The 16,891-nt window shown below is 37.1% G+C and overlaps 1 protein-coding gene across 1 annotated transcript; it reads right to left on the reverse strand.

The window, feature by feature from the left end:
* Positions 1–559: 559 nt before the first annotated feature.
* LOC122024475 (translin-like) lies at positions 560–4,621 on the reverse strand. Its single transcript, XM_042583111.1, has 8 exons — positions 4,154–4,621; positions 3,938–4,034; positions 3,740–3,855; positions 3,300–3,344; positions 2,300–2,325; positions 1,209–1,344; positions 987–1,119; positions 560–890 (listed from the first exon to the last, which is right to left on the reverse strand). Exons 1-7 carry the CDS (start codon positions 4,509–4,511, stop codon positions 1,016–1,018), a joined length of 882 nt encoding a protein of 293 aa, XP_042439045.1. The 5' UTR covers positions 4,512–4,621; the 3' UTR covers positions 560–890; positions 987–1,015.
* Positions 4,622–16,891: the final 12,270 nt, after the last annotated feature.

The following is a 16,891-nucleotide window of genomic DNA, read 5'->3' on the forward strand; positions in this document are numbered from 1 at the left end:
AGTTGGACAAAACTCAAGCACAACTAAATTATCTTTACAAATTAAATTATACGGCTGGCCCTTCCTTTATATTTCTGCAACATCTATTATCCATAGGTAGGTCAACATTTGATTAATTCAATTTATAAATTAACTAAAAATCAATTTAATATTGATCAATCAAATCAAATCAAATCAAATCAAAATTTTATTAAAATCAAATTAACCAAATTAAATTAAAAAAATACTTATTTCGGTTAACACCGAATAAATCAAATTTATCTAAAAAATAATTAAAAAATTATACAAAATTAATATCAAATTAATCGGATGCTGATCTTTATCTAAACTCATATGATTGTTCTCTGGACCTCCAAGGAAACATCATCGTGTAAGAAGGCTGCCACTGCTCTAAATCTATGGTGCTCTTTCACAAAACTATAATAAAATTAGCTAAGATTTATCCTAAATTTGGCAACTTTATAAATCGAATTATTTTGGAAAAAGTGAGGCAAACTGTTCCCCATCCTTTCTTTCTCCTCTTTTCTCTTACCAACACAAGCTACAGAACGATACGATCTTAGGCTACCAATGAAGTAGGCACATGCTGCATCAAATTATTAGATCCAAGAAACTCTTTCGGCCCAGAGAACATGAGATGGCTAGCCATATGCCCAGGCGAGATAAAGCATGCTAGAAATATATCATAACTTCTCTGCGTTGCTATATCTAAAAGAAGAGAAGTTTACAACTAGAAACAGGGAAAGCGTACAGCAACAGTTTGAACTAGATTTGACCTAGAGATGATTCTGCTCATGGATTGGTTCTTTCAGAACTCCAGAAAGGTAACTCCTTACTCTTCCGCCCAAAACAGCCTTTGTTTATCAAAATACGAACATCTGAAACACGAACTTGAAACGCCAAGCGAATATACAGGAAAAAAGAAAGAGGTTAGACCTTTCATGTTAGATCGAAAATCAAACACAAGTTGAAATGATTATGCTCACTTTTAAGCAGCTTCATTTTCACTCGCCCATTAAGCTTGGGTGTTCTGCTCTGGTATCGAGTCCCCAGGTCCCAGACCTCTGATCTTCACATCGTAGTAAACCTCTTCAACTCTTCTTAAATCATACTTCATTCCTGGCAAAAGCATTAAAGATTAAGTGAAAAGTGCTTGGAATTATATTTCCAGAAGGAAAATGTCTAATGTTTAGAAACAAGGAACCTACCATCAAATTTCTTCCGCAAAAAGTCATTTCGCAGGTTAAGCATTCTAAAAGCAGCATGAAGATCAGTTAAGAACATAAGCACCTTCCTTGGGCAATCATAGTTCCCAGCAGTAACTTGGTTGACCACATATCTTGGCTAAGGAAGAATAAATATGTCAGTACTTGAAATTCATCTCAACACACAAAATTAACTTAAGGTGAGCAAAATACTCCAAAAGTTCAATTCAGTTGCATCTTTTGCTCACAAACCATCCACTTGATTGATAATGGAATTTATAGAATGTTGACACACAAAAATTTAAAAAAAAAAATGACTACCTCTCAAACAAGAGCATAGGAACTATTTATGCCTAGGTTGTTTAAATAAACAGCGAAAGGTCTAACCAAAAAGGAGAAGATAAAACTAATAAAACAAGACCATAACAGCTAAGACATGACCACTATAAGAACAGAAATGCAATACTAGCAAAGGATGAGGCGACACTACAAATGGCAAGCTCTTGGATGAGTTCTCCTTGAGGCGATGTTCATAGCAGACAGGAGGATTGATGATGCAGAGAAGCAAAGCACTTGACAAGGGTTCTAGAGCGACCATTGGATGTCCGCATGGAGGTCACACATTGATAGACAGGGAATCCTGGTCAAGGAGAAGAGGATTCCCTTGCTAAAGACTTTGTGCTAGATATTTCACTGGAAGAAAGTGTCTCATAGGGTACAGCAAGCATATCAAGTAGAAGACAAGTATATCTTAAGGAAAGATGTATGTCACAGTTTGATTGACCCTCTTTTGGATGTAGCAGACTGAGAATAGACCTTTTCCTTAGAGTGATTGCAACGAAAAACCTCACCCAAGAAGACAGACTGATTTTGTTTACCATACTAATGTGAGAAGAATACTACTGCTTTGATGTTAATATCAACAGACAACTTACATGGAACATCTAGGACTTAACCCTCTACTCTATACCTAAAACATCCAATGCGAGCCTAAACCCACAACCTATAAAACATTCATATGAATAAAAGTTCAAAATATTAATAATGTTCTATGAGGCGTATAGTTCACTGAATCAAAGGAAAGGAATTTTTACCAATTCATTGGACATGAAACATAATCCTGCAACAATGAAAAATGGGTGTGAGTATGATGGATATGTCAGCATTTTACACAAATTCATAATTGACCAAAAGCATGTAAAAACACATATAAAAACAAATAAACGTAAGTGTAAAGAATACATTATAAACTGTCATGTAAAACTGTAATTTTCTATGATCAGTAGATACATAACTTATTTGCAGTTTTTGTTTCCTGCCCTTTCTTGACAAACCAAAGTTGTGGTCAATGTTTGGTACATCTCTGGAAAGTCACAGCTTCCACTTTTTTAAGATCTGACCTCCTGAATTTTGGCCTTAATTCCCAACTGAATGGAACAGTTTCACAAATTTGGACAGAGACCTAGATCATCTCATCCTCATATTCTTTGAATATGGAGACCAAAATGAGCAAAAAATCTATTTTAACTTCTTCACAGAATAAGATAGCTATAATTTGAGTAATTACAACTCGTAAACATGAATTTCACAGAATCATATGATCCAAGGACTGAATTGGATTTTCCAACTTGAAGAATAGAAAGCCAATTATTCAATGTCAGAGAGCTCTAATATTTTACTTTTGGGTTTGACTGGTTTGTCACATTTCTTAGTACAGTAAACATGACTCTCTAGTATGTTCTGCAATCTTTCAAATCAAAACTTTAACATCATATGCTACATTGCAGGTATCGTACCATGATAAAATCATCATCAAATGATGCTACTTTATGCACACTTTTCAACCACACTAGTCAGATGGAGCATTATCCAAAAGCATCAAAATAAAAATTTGATCAAACACAAGTATTATGATAAAAACAAAAGATATTCATGGACGGATGAAATAGAGAGAGAAGATTCTAGAGTCATGTGTGATCATCTTGTGTTGCTAGGTTAAAAGGAATGTTTCTATGATAACTTGCAGGCATGTAGACAGTAGATAACCAAACTGCAAGAAAACATGTGCAGACTATGTCATGAAAGTAAACTAACCTATAAGATAATCTTCAATGTCCAGACCAAATTCGGAATTGTCCACTACACAGAAGCACATAGCATATGCAACACATCAGAAATTTTTCATGGATAATGAAGAATTGTAAACCAGATAAACATAAACAAGAAAATTGTCACTAGGTGCTAGAATTGTCACTAGGTGGCAGTGATAGCACTTCTCTATTCGTCGTAGTTCATAAAAAGATATTGCTATCAAAAAATTTTTAGTCGATTTATACACTAGGTGCTACAATTGTCTCCTTTTTTCCTTTAATGTGTTGTATAAATTGTCACAAACAATTTTGATATGTAGTAGCATCAAGGGAATTCTAGCCTCAACTGATAGCTAATATTTTTTCATTGTAACAAAACAAGAATCTAAAATATTGAAAGTCAGAAAGGATGGTCATCAGATAGAATCACATTAGAAGCCTCACATCCAAGTTTTTTCTCAGCTTCCGCATGTACAAGAAGATTGCCAGTTTCCAACCAGTGAAGGAATGCGATGAGTGATACTGATGTCTGTGTCTCACTCCTCCAATCACCGTGATACCTAACATTAAATTAAAGCCCCATTGTAGGCGTTCAAATGAGAAACGAAAGAGCAATGCCAAAACCAAAAAGAATCTTCTCACCTGTAATACTGTCCGGGGGAATCACGCAGAATATCAGTAAGCTTATGGAATACTCCCTTCAACACTTCGATCTGAGCCCTAGCCTTGTCCAATACTTCTGCAACTCAACATAGCCATAAAAAAATCAGAAACACTTCCAAATCCTAGTGGAAAAAGAGAAAAAAACCTACAAAAAGAAGAAGGGAAAGATTGAAGTGCACAGTGGATAAAGGGAACCTGAGTTGGGAGCTGTGTGATGGACGAGGAGAAGACTGGAATGCATTACCCGGACAGCGGCCTCGACCTCCATCACGACCGCGCGGATGCGTTCCCGAACGTTGCCCGACTCCTCGAGCTGGACGCGGAAATCATCGAACTGCTTCTCAAACGAGGAAGACTCTAGAAGGGAAACAGCTGCGGAGGGAGGAGTCGCTGCCGGCGAGTGATCCGACATCGGCGGCAAGGCCGAAAGCAAGCGGCGGAGAGGGGAGGGAGGGTTTCGTGGAAGGAAAGGAGCAAGAGCCGGCGATAGACGGGAGGAAACGGCGGAAGAAGGGCCAAAGAGCGGAGCAACGACACGGAACGCCCCTCTCATTGACCTAAATAACAGTGGAAAAGTTACTTCAGCCGCCGCTACGCCTTTTAACTCATCGCCGATCCTTCATCGTCAAAAATACCTGCGCGAGCCGAAAATGGAAAACGCTAATTGCACGTACTAAACATAGAAAATTATGCTCCATATTTATTCGTAAGAAAATTCATCTACAATTCTACATCCAGGATTAGTCTTGTAAAATAAGAATCGGCCCCGTCCCTGGCAAAGTACACTTTTTTTTTTTTACCACAGCACAGCCGGGGCAAATTAGTATTTATAATAGCAATTTATCAAAAGGCGCAGCTAAAAATCTAAATTTATCAAAAGGTACAATATTTATCAAAATATGTATTTTTTTAAGTGCATTTCCTATTTTACCCTCATGATAATTTAACTTTTTCTATCGCTTTTTTCCACTATTTTTTTCTCTCTCTTATCTCTCTTCGCTTTTTTTATCGACATGCAGAAAAAAAATATAAATAACATTAATCCCCGAATCTTTTAATAATATTTTAATACATTTGAAGAAGCAATAAAAAATAATGGACATCATATTTGAAATCCTTGCAACATCAGAAATCCATAGGAACTGAAATGAGTCCAATCGGAACTCTCTGATCTAGAGAGCTCCGATTGGATCCATTTCAGTTCCTACGGATTTCTGATGTTGCAAGGATTTCAAATATGATGTCCATTATTTTTTTTTGACTTTTCATAAATGTTAATATATAAAATCAAAGAATCGATAAAAAAGACCACTTTGGGTCTGATATGGAATGACCTAATTCTGCTCAATCCACACTAGGACCCCAGGCACAGTCAACCTTGCAGAGTTCTGCACATATAAATGGATTCAACATCTCAATAATGCTCATGACAATAGTTAGGAGAGTCCATAATTGGGTTTGTAGTACAATTCTTGCAGAGTTCTGCACATATAAATGAATTCAACATCTCGATAATGCTCATGACAATAGTTAGGAGAGTCCATAATTGGGTTTGTAGTACAATTCTATACCTGTGTGAAGAACCTTTCAAAGATAATTCTATAGTAGTAGGCTTCTTTTGTGGTTGGTATGTTGTGTGGATATATGTTCTTTGCATTTTGCATCATTTTCTTAGACACCAGAAGTAATTTTCCAACAATTAGCTCATTCCATATCAAGCCCAAAGTGGTCTTTTTTTTCCGATTCTTTGATTTTATATATTAACATCTATGAAAAGTCAAAAAAATAATGGACACCATATTTAAAATCCTTACAACATCAAAAATCTATAGAAACTGAAACGGGTTCAATCGAAGTTCTCTTGGACATAGAGAGACCCTCTGAGACGAGTACCATAGAACACGATGAAATTATTATACTCATTTTTCATTTTACCCTGATTAGTGTTAAAAATTAATATTTCTCTTTGAAAATCAATCAATCGATTGCTCTTTAAGTCAAAATTTTAAAATTTTTAATAAATCAATTGATTGACAATAGAATCAATTGATAGATTAAATGATATCATTGACATAAAATTAATTCTATGTATTCATCTAATTTTTAAATTATATTTATATTTTTTAAATATTAATTTAACTCAATATATTAATAACAGTGATTTTTTGAATATGAATATATTTAAATTTAATTCATATTAAAAAAAATCACTACTCTTCATATATCTGATAAAATTGACATTTCAGTGATTTTTTAAATATGAATATATTTAAATTTAATTCATATTAAAAAAAAATCACTACTCTTAATATATCCGATAAAATTGACATTTGAGGATATATATATATATATATCCTCAAATGTCAATTTTATCGGATATATTAAGAGTAGTGATTTTTTTTTTAAAAAAAAAGATAAACACATAGAAATTAATTTTTATATTTTGACCCATCAATTAATTTTATCCAAAACTAGATTATATGTATTTGTTTAATTCTCTTGATTATATTCATATCTTGAAATATCAATTTGACTTAATATATTAAGAGCATTGATTTTTTGAATATAAATATGTTCGAAAAATCTAATTCGTATTCAAAAAATCATTGCTCTAAATAAATTTGGTCAAATTAATGTTTAAGAGCATGAATATAATTAAAAGAATTAAATGAACACATGTGAACTAGTTTAATATCAATCCAAGGATATTTAGTCCATCAATCATTTTTTCCAAAATTAACTGATGGACCAAATGACCTCGGATTGATAAGAAACTAACTCCTATATGTCCGTCTAATTCTCTTAATTGTATTAATGCTCTCTGATCCGGTGAGAAGGACGGGGGATCCTCATTGGCGGGGGGTCAACGACACGTGGAGGTCAACGGTCAAGAAGGTCAACCCCAAGGTCGTGCCGAGCGGAGTAGCGGGGCCGACCGAGCATCCAGCCGACCGGACAGCCGGCCAGAGGTCTCCCGGACTGAATGAAAGACAGCCCGACCAGGGGTCGGGTTTCCGATGCTCGAGTAGAGTCTATGGGTTGAGCGGAGGGCTCGGGCGAGCCGCATGACAATAAGGTGCAATCGTCCGAGCACATGAGCAGGGCTTCATCGCCCGGGCCAAGGTAGGCACATTCCCGGAGGCCATGAACGCCGAGCGGCTGGTCCGCTCGGCCCGGGAACAGGTAAAAGCGCTATGAGACAAAAAGGACAGCTGGTAACTTCGTCCTCGAGACACCTGCCGCCGACAAACAGCATGGTCGGCGACCGGATCGGACAGAGTATCGTACGGTGGAAGTTTCCACCGTCGCATCCGGGATATGTTCGGACGATTGCGGAATGGCGTCAGACATGCTTTTCTGACACAACCCTACTGAGGTATGTTTGGGGAAGCGTGCACGCATCGAGAAGCATGCTCGCGCCTCCCCGGGGTCCTATATAAGGACCCTCAGACTTCGACGGAGGTATGCAATCTTGATCACTATAGCCACAGTAGCGTTACTTTGCTCTTCTTCATCGCTGCCTGACTTGAGCGTCGGAGGGTCGTCGCAGGGAAACCCCTCCCGGCTCGGCTTCTTTGCAGGTCCGCCGGAGATCCACATCGGCAGTCGAAGACAGCGAAGAGTGCCACGTCCCCAGCATCCGTCGACTTAGCGCCCGGACAGGATCAAATTGGCACTGTCTGTGGGAACACACCTGAATCCGAGCAAAGACGATGGAAGAAGTTGGACGCCAACTCACGGTGACACTCTCTCCCGAAGAACTAGACGCGCTCATCCAAGCACGGGCGACCAAGATAGTGGAGCAACAGCAAAAGGCTCAAGCCGAGCGGATAGCGCAACAGGCAACGTCGGCATCAGGCGGTCGGGCGACACCAGACGACCGGCCGGAGCAGCTCTCAATATGGGGCTAGAACAAAGGTCCGACCGACACTCAGGTGGAAGTTCCGCTCGCCCCGATACCGTTCCACCGGGCTTTATTCCAAACGTCGTCAAAAGTCGCGAAGCCAACCTCGACCGAGGCTCTTCGTCTGACGAGGCGCCCATCCGTGACGCTTGGGTAAGGCGCCCCGGACGAATTCGTCTCCCGAGCGGATCAACCGGCAATTCTCCGAGGCCATCCTACGCGACCCACTACCAAGACATTACACGCCCCCGGCGATCGGAGAATACAACGGGACCACTGACCCAGACGACCATCTGGGTAAGTTCGACAACACCGCCACTTTACATCAATATACAGATGGGGTGAAGTGCCGAGTGTTCCTCACCACCCTTTCTAGGTCGGCACAATGGTGGTTCCGGAGGCTGCCAGACGGATCGATAACAATCTTCAAAGAGTTCCGCACGACCTTTCTCCACCACTTCACGAGCAGCAGATGCTATCAGAAAACCAGCGTCAGTCTATTCGCCATCAAGAAAAGCACGAAGGAGTCGCTCCGAGCTTACATCCAACGCTTCAACCAGGTGGCCATGGACATCCCAATGGTCACCTCGGAAACTATGATGAACGCGTTCACATAGGGGCTTGTGGACGATGAATTCTTCCGATCGCTTATCCGAAAGCCGCCTCGCAGCTACGACCACATGTTGAACAAAGCCAACGAGTATATCAACGTGGAGGAAGCTCAGATGGCAAGGAAAAAGGAAGCACCAGCCGAGCCACCAGCCCACGCCGAGCGGAAGCCGCCTTCCAATTATCAACCACCGAGAGGACCCCGCGCAGAGATAGCTCGTCCTCATCAGCAAGCAAGGTCGCACGCTGGTGTTAGCCATTTTCATGTCACGAGGCACTCCAAATTAATTAAAATTGAAACTCATTAAAATTAAAACAAGCGTTGTAGCAACGAGTCCCAAGTCGTATTTTTTTCCAAAGGTAACTAGCGAGTTGTGTGAGTACTCTAGAATTGATTCAACTCAAATCATTACATCAACAAGATTCGTATAGCAATTCCATTTGATTCACATCATAAATTGAATTTATCTAATAAAATCAAGTTCAAAACCATAGAAGGATGATTCTTTTCTTAACATGACCCAATATCTTCCCATTCATAATTCAATCACAGCATATACAATCACCAATCAAACTTATAGAAGCCAAATTACATTTCATTCACACTCGTAATCAAAGTCAACAATTAAACTCAATTGCTCATTCACAATACATTGATTTAAGATAAACAATCAAATCCTCAGGTTAAGCTCTCAACTAGTAAACTAAATCACAGCAACAATTAACCTCAAGAGTTCAACCACAGTGATGTTCAACAAAGACAATACTCAAGAGCTCAAGTTTAATATCCAACATACAAGCAAGTTAACCATCACGAGATTAATTGTATTGAACAAGAAATTGCCAAACTAAATAACCTAACCTACAAACAAACATGCAAAAGTATCAGATCTAAATCAATTCTAATGGATTAGTAACATTGGGGGTTTCAAAGCATGAAATTGAAATCGAAAATATAAGATTCAAACAAAAACTAAATCACAATGTAAAGATCTGAAGATCTGAACAGATTCAAGATAATTCAAAGATAAAAACAAAGAAAACAAAACCCTAATCTATAGCATTCCACAACCAAAATCGAAACTCAAATCCCTCTACTCTGTTTCTAACAGAAATGCCATTGGAACCTCCCATCAAGCATTCAACAACAAATCTATAACCTCCAACTATTACCAGGGAATGATCACAGCTCCAAGAAACCTCCCTTAAAGCTCTCACCCGTCTGATAACCTCACCAGCCGAAGAACAGAGCTGAATTCTGTGAATTGCTCAGCTAGATCGAACGGCCAAATCGTCACAGCCTTGCTGCGAAATGGAGATCGGAAAATGGACAGAGACTCTCGGAAACCTCCCCTCAAGTTCTGATGGACGCGAAATTCGTTGATCGGAAACCTCCCCTCACAGGAATGCGGCGGTGGAGCAGAATCCAAGTCGCGTTCAAGAAACCTCCCTTGATCGCTCACTGACCTCCGGAAGATGAATGACGAAGGCTTGGGATTGTTGTCGGAGAAGAAGCTAAGCTCTTGGATCTGGAAGTGGAGCGCGGAGCGTCGGCCGTCGCGTGAAGAAGATGAAGCTACTGTAGCACAGAATCGCGAAGCCGAGCCCAAGGTGTACACTGTAGCTTCTCAATCTTTTAAACCTCCCTCAGATTTGATCGGACGGCTGAGAATGATCAAGAATCAATCAACGGTGAAAAATAGCCCAAAATATGATCCAACAGTACTGATATTCCTCTATGGTCCAGATCTACTCCTCATTAGGTTGGATGAGTCGGATCTTCAATGGATGGCCCAGATCTGCTTGATCTTCAATGAATGGTCCAAAACACTCCAAGGCTTGATTGCTTCGTTTAGCCCTAAATTTGAGCTCAAATGTGGTCCAATCTGATCGGGTCCAAGACCCTTTTGATGCCTACAAAATAAGAATCAAATATTAGCATCAAATACCATGAAAATTAGCTAATTTGCAATTAGGTCCAAAATCAAATGCAATATTGAGATATGATGCTAATGTGAGATTAAACTATGAATGAACCAATAAAAACATGCATTATGATTCAAAATAATATAGCCAAAATCATGGTTATCAAATCCCCCACACTTAGCCTTGGACGTCCCGTTCAAGTCAAGAAAACTAAAAATTATCTCCAAACAAATTCCCTAGCAATACCTAGAAGATAGTAAAAAGAATTTAACTAAGATCATCTTAAAGATCACAAACATTCATGAATACAATTCAAACAATAATCAGTAGGTATGGTGGTTTCAATCCAATTGAAAAATTAAGCAAGTTGCAAACTCACAAGGTATTCACCTATTCTAGCCCTCACACTCAAAAATGCATTTTAGTGGAGCTCACTCAATGTCACTCACAACATTTCACTACCATAAGCTTGCTTATTTTCTAATTCTCCACCACCATAAAACATAGCATACATGAATCAAAAGGATTTTATCAACAAGAATTGAAATGGAATAAAAAAGAACAATGAAAGTGAATGAGAATAGCAAAAGAAAAAGCATTAATGAAGAAAATGAGAAGATGAGAGTATTGGAGGAATATACTTGATGAGTTGACCAATTTGATGTGTAAAGAGATGAATACCATTTGTTGTTACCAATTCAAAATATCAAGCTAACCTCCCCTTCAATTTGATGGCAATCCAAAATTCTTGATACTCTATCTCCACTCTTGATACTTTTGATTTGCCAAAAATTTTTTCTTCATTGTTTTTCCACATTTCACTTCCAGCACTTTGAAACTTCAAAAATAATCTCAAATCATGAAGAATAACTCCCTCCCCCACACTTAAAATTTGATCGTCTCGGACAATAGAAACACATTATACTTCCCAATTCACTTAACACACCTTAACCACTGTTTTATTTCTGTTCTGCAAAATTTATCTTCTTTTCTCTGTCTCAGATTCGAATCCATTATAAACAGAGCCCATTCTAAATTGTTGCAATTTAAAAATCTTGGTAAAACAGCACTGTAATAAAATAGCAACAGTCTTCCAATTCCTGAAATTCCTGTATTCAAAAATACTGATAACTTTCCTCCAACAGAACCTTGGACTCAAGTTCAAAATTCACAGTTGAAGCAATTCCAGCTATCTAATAAACAATTCTGGATTCAAGATCATCTCCCTCAGAATTTCATTACTGAAATCAGTCTTCATTCCGTTTGCTTCTCTTAGTTTCAGAATTTTGTCATGTTGTTTCAGAAGATTAGCAAAGTTACCATCATCAATTAAGAGGTCTCTACATGGATTTAATCTCTGTAACTTCTAGCACGAGGCGCCAAAATTTGGTACAAAAACTTTAGCATTCAGCTTTCACAGCAACAGTAATTCCAGAACCCAAGGCTGTCTACACTGTTGTCACTGCCCTCTCTATTTCAGACCGGCTTCAGGCTCTATATAATCATGGAAACAATGCAACATACAAAGGTAAAGAACTATCAACATGCCTGAAAACAAAAGGAACCAAAGATATGGAGATTGATACAGAACTGGCACACACAAATCAGCAAATTACAGCTCCTATTCCAGAAATCCAAATTCAGAATTCAGATTTTGATAACTGCTTCAAACAAGATTTCAGACACAAAAACAGCTTCAAACATCACAACCTTTTTCAGATTGTCTTATAAGCTCTCTATATTCCTGTCAACTCCATTGTTATTGAACTAAGTTCATGTCATTATCTTCATACTCCTGCATTTCTATAATTTCAGCTTTCAGCCATCAAGTGAAGGCTCTATCTCTGAAATTCTCAGCATTAGACTGATTTAAATTTTGCTAGCTCAGATTTCTGTACAGCTTCCACCATAGTTTTCCATTTACTTCTAGGTCTTGGCACAACATTGATACTAAGTTCATTTCCTGTTTCTGCCATTGCAAAAATTTCAAAACCCAATAACATTATCAACTACTGCTCACCATTTCCAGCCTTCTTCCAATTCTTCCTCAATCCTTCTGTGTCACAGCAGAAATAGCTTAGTAAAATCTTCATCAAGAATCACTTCCGGAATTCATACTCATAAAGAACTCCAAAGGTTTGAACTTCCCAAAAGGATTCAGAAATAAGACTGATAAATAAACAATCAATTCCCTCCAGCAATCTAGTTCTGCACTTATAAAACTTTCCAATTCCTTAACTGAATTAAAGCTATAACCAATCAGAAATTCTAAATGTTAAACATTCCAAAGCTTTTGAGTCAATAACAGATTAGCTTCATGGAACAAATAAAACATTACATGATATCCGCAACAAATACTGCAGTAACAACTACTTGCATCCCAATATTGACTTAAATTCTGAATACACATTCATTATAGTTGCCCCTGCATTGGCACAAAAACTGTAATTCCTGCACTTCTGCATTTCTGAATTTCTGCACTTCAGCTTTTCAATGACCAGCGAATTGCAGTGAAATCTTAACACAAAACATGCTGATACATCAGTTCCAGCATTTCGAGCTCATTACAATTCTCTTCCCAAATTCTGGATTCATAATGCTCAGATTTCCAGCAGATCAACATTACAGCTTCTCTCATTCTGGATTGCAGTCTTCATCAAATGAATTCAACAGGCAATCAAAAATCTTCAAAACTTCTGACTTTGTTCGGTTCCTACCCTTTACTGAATAGATTTGGCACTGCTGAGAAATCATTAATTGAAGTTTACAGCAGCAACAGATTTAAAATCCTTGGATTGATCAGTAATTGAAGGATTCCAGTTTTAAAATTTGGACAGTTTCAATACCATTGCACTTGCATCCATTTATCAGCAATTGCCATTTGCATTCAGAATTCAAATTCTCTACCAGCAGATTGTTAATTCCTGTTTTCTGTTCGGGCCATTATTTTATGACAAGGAGCAGCACCAAGGCTTGGCACAAGAATAAATTCTGTTCTTTGCTATTAATGCAATCTTCCATTTCAACTTTTCCGGAAAATAGTACAACACAATTTTGAATTCTTCAAATCAAGGTTTAGGATACAATTTAACAGAATTTCAAGATCTTCTTAACAGGACTAAATCCTGAAGTGCTAGCTGGTGATTATAGCTTAATAAAATCTGCAGACTGTAACCTAAAGTGCAGAATTAATTTCTAGTTTCTGCTTCATTGTTTAAAGCAACTTAATCCTTCAAGATCCTCAAACTGAATTCCTGTATTTGAGTGTTACAGTTTCAATTCTTTGACTTCTATATAATTTCTGCACATCAACTTTGAAGCCTTAATCTCAATAGATCTCTTTAATTAACATTCTCTTAAATTAGCTTGTCTTCAATTCCTTTCTAATCCGAAGACAAGATGCTAATACAATTCTGCTCAGAGACAATTTCAGCATTTTTTTTTCTGTTCTGAATATTCAGTTGCTGCAATTCTCTTTACTTCTTCAGAAATAATTATACCATGAAAGGTAACCATACCATTTGTTACAGCATATCCTTAAATTCCAATTAAGCTTCCACTCATTCTAATAATGCATTCTAAATCTTGATACAAATTTAACACAGAAATTCCAGCTCTGCACTTCAATTTCTGCAGATTTCCAACAAGGGATTCGGTTTAAGAATTCCAATTCCTTGCACTGCAATGAGACTGGACAATTTCAACAAATCAGTTCCATTGAATTTGCATCCATCCATGATCCACTTTAATTCCTGTATGATCAGAAACTTTTAACAAGAATTGGCATGCATCATGCTACAATTGAGCCAGAATTTTCTCGCATTCCACATTGTGAAAGTGGCATTTCAAAACCTTTGAACTAAGGAAGTTTTGTGCATGATACATGTAGATTCAGTTATCAATTCAGGGATCAATGAATTGGGCATCAATTAAGAAGACATCTCCATGAACTCATAACATATGTTAAATCCTCCCCCACACTTAACCTTTGTCCTCATTTCGGTCCAAATCATCAAGAATTCAACCAACACTCACAATGGAATGAAAACAAGGCAAAGTGATCAAGGGTTAAAATGTTGAATGAGAATGTTAAAGAAAATTTGTGGGAAAGAATTTAAAAATCATGAGGGAACAAAATTGACAAAATCCTCAATTTTCATGCAAACTTATGATATTATGATTTTGAAAAGAAGCAAAGCAAGTTCTAGAGTTCAATTGCTATGAGTACATGTCACACAAAAGAAATTAATGAAGTATAGGCTTTAAGGGGTCCTCTCTAGGTATTTTATGCAATCAAGCTCAATCATTCAAATTGGAATCCACCAACCAAATTAACCAATATCATGTAAGTATAGCATTCAATCATGTCACATGACCTAAATTGATGATCAAATTTAAGAAGCTTTTACCATCTTAAAAATATTACTAGAAAATTCCATTGAAACTTTTATTCAAAATGAAAATGATATGTACTAAACTAAATGCAAAATATGACAGCAAAGTGTAAAATACAAATTGCAAAGTATAAAACTAAAGAAATGCATTAAAAGAATTTATTAACAAAACATGAATTAAAATGCAAAAGAAAATGAAATTAGAACCAACTCCCCTTTCATTCCGGTGGTCGAAGAAGATTGAGAAGAAGAATCCATCCCAGAAGTGGAGTATCTTTGATTGCAATCAACTTCTTTTTATTTACCATTTTTCCATCAAAAGTTTTTTCTGGAGGACGGAGGTGGTTCAGTTCAAGCATCCACTCCGGAAGCTTGTATTCTCCTACACAATCATTAAAAGAGAATGTCTCCCACACACATGTAGGGTAAGAAAATAGGAGAATATTAATGTGGGTAGAAAATTTAGCAAGGAATGAATCACAACTAATGAAATCAACAAATGGTACCTCTATTGAATTTTCTGATGAATCACAAAAAATACTCACCTTATCGTTTTGAACGGTACCTGGAGTGGTGATTGTTACCTCTTCTTCATCATGATATGGCTCAAGCTCTTGTTCTTGTGAATGTTCATCCTCATGTAGTGATTCTTGGGTGCTTGGCTCCATAACACAAGGCCCTACACTTACATCTTCAATTCTTGGTGATTCTTGAGGTAATGCTTCCAATAAGCATTCCCCTACACTTAAATAATCTTCTGAATCAATTCCTACATCATTTCCAACATCTAGAGCAACATCAGTAGTAGAATCAAAATTATATTCAACTACATCATCACAACAATAAAAAGTACTTAAAGAATCAAATGAAGAAGTAGATGCAGTGTCAGGCCTGACAAGATCTCCACAATCCATCTCTTCATTGGCGTTTTGTGTTTGTAACTGATGAATAGATGATGCAATCTGATCTAACTGATTCTGTATATTCTGTATCCTTGAGAATTGTTGCTCTTGGTGCTCATTCATTTGTTGCATAATCTCCTTGAGTTTCCATGTTGATTCATCCATCTGGAGATTGTTTTGTTGAAAAGATTGTGGCATAAATGATGTTGAAAGTTCTTGGAACCCATATGAACTCTGGTAGGTTGGAAATGGCTCAACAAATTGTCCTTCTGCACTTTCATACCTGAAACATGAATTATCCACCCAATTAGCATTAAAACCATTAGAAAATGATTCATACCTATTTTGTTGATCCATGTTTGGGTAAATTTGATACTCAGGTTGATAACACTGAGAATTCTCCATTCCACTTCCAAAATTCTGAAAATATGGATCCATGCTAAAGAAATCTCCTGTTCTTCACTACAACACTAAAACTCAATGTTAGAAGACTCTAGAGCATAAAGTTTCAAACACATGATAATATGAACAGTAAAAACACTTAAAAATTCAAGAACAAATCAACATGAAAATACAAAAAGAAATAAGCAATCAATCAATCAAGATGCTAACAAAATAAATCAATCAAATCAAAAATAAACACACATTGCTAGTTATTTCCCCGGCAACGGCGCCAAAATTTGATGTTAGCCATTTTCATGTCACGAGGCACTCCAAATTAATTAAAATTGAAACTCATTAAAATTAAAACAAGCGTTGTAGCAACGAGTCCCAAGTCGTATTTTTTTCCAAAGGTAACTAGCGAGTTGTGTGAGTACTCTAGAATTGATTCAACTCAAATCATTACATCAACAAGATTCATATAGCAATTCCATTTGATTCACATCATAAATTGAATTTATCTAATAAAATCAAGTTCAAAACCAGAGAAGGATGATTCTTTTCTTAACATGACCCAATATCTTCCCATTCATAATTCAATCACAGCATATACAATCACCAATCAAACTTATAGAAGCCAAATTACATTTCATTCACACTCGTAATCAAAGTCAACAATTAAACTCAATTGCTCATTCACAATACATTGATTTAAGATAAACAATCAAATCCTCAGGTTAAGCTCTCAACTAGTAAACTAAATCAAAGCAACAATTAACCTCAAGAGTTCAACCACAGTGATGTTCAACAAAGACAA

The sequence above is a fragment of the Zingiber officinale genome, chromosome 9B (assembly GCF_018446385.1).
Source record: "Zingiber officinale cultivar Zhangliang chromosome 9B, Zo_v1.1, whole genome shotgun sequence".
Taxonomy (NCBI): Eukaryota; Viridiplantae; Streptophyta; class Magnoliopsida; order Zingiberales; family Zingiberaceae; genus Zingiber; species Zingiber officinale.

Excerpts from the sequence above, each read along its gene's own strand:
- LOC122024475 (XM_042583111.1), bottom strand. The coding sequence starts at position 4,511 with ATGAGAGGGGCGTTCCGTGTCGTTGCTCCGCTCTTTGGCCCTTCTTCC. Across the intron at positions 3,345-3,739 it reads AGCTGAGAAAAAACTTGGAT|TGGACAATTCCGAATTTGGT; the intron begins GTGAGGCTTCTA and ends GCTTCTGTGTAG. Across the intron at positions 2,326-3,299 it reads CATTGAAGATTATCTTATAG|GATTATGTTTCATGTCCAAT; the intron begins GTTAGTTTACTT and ends TCATTGTTGCAG.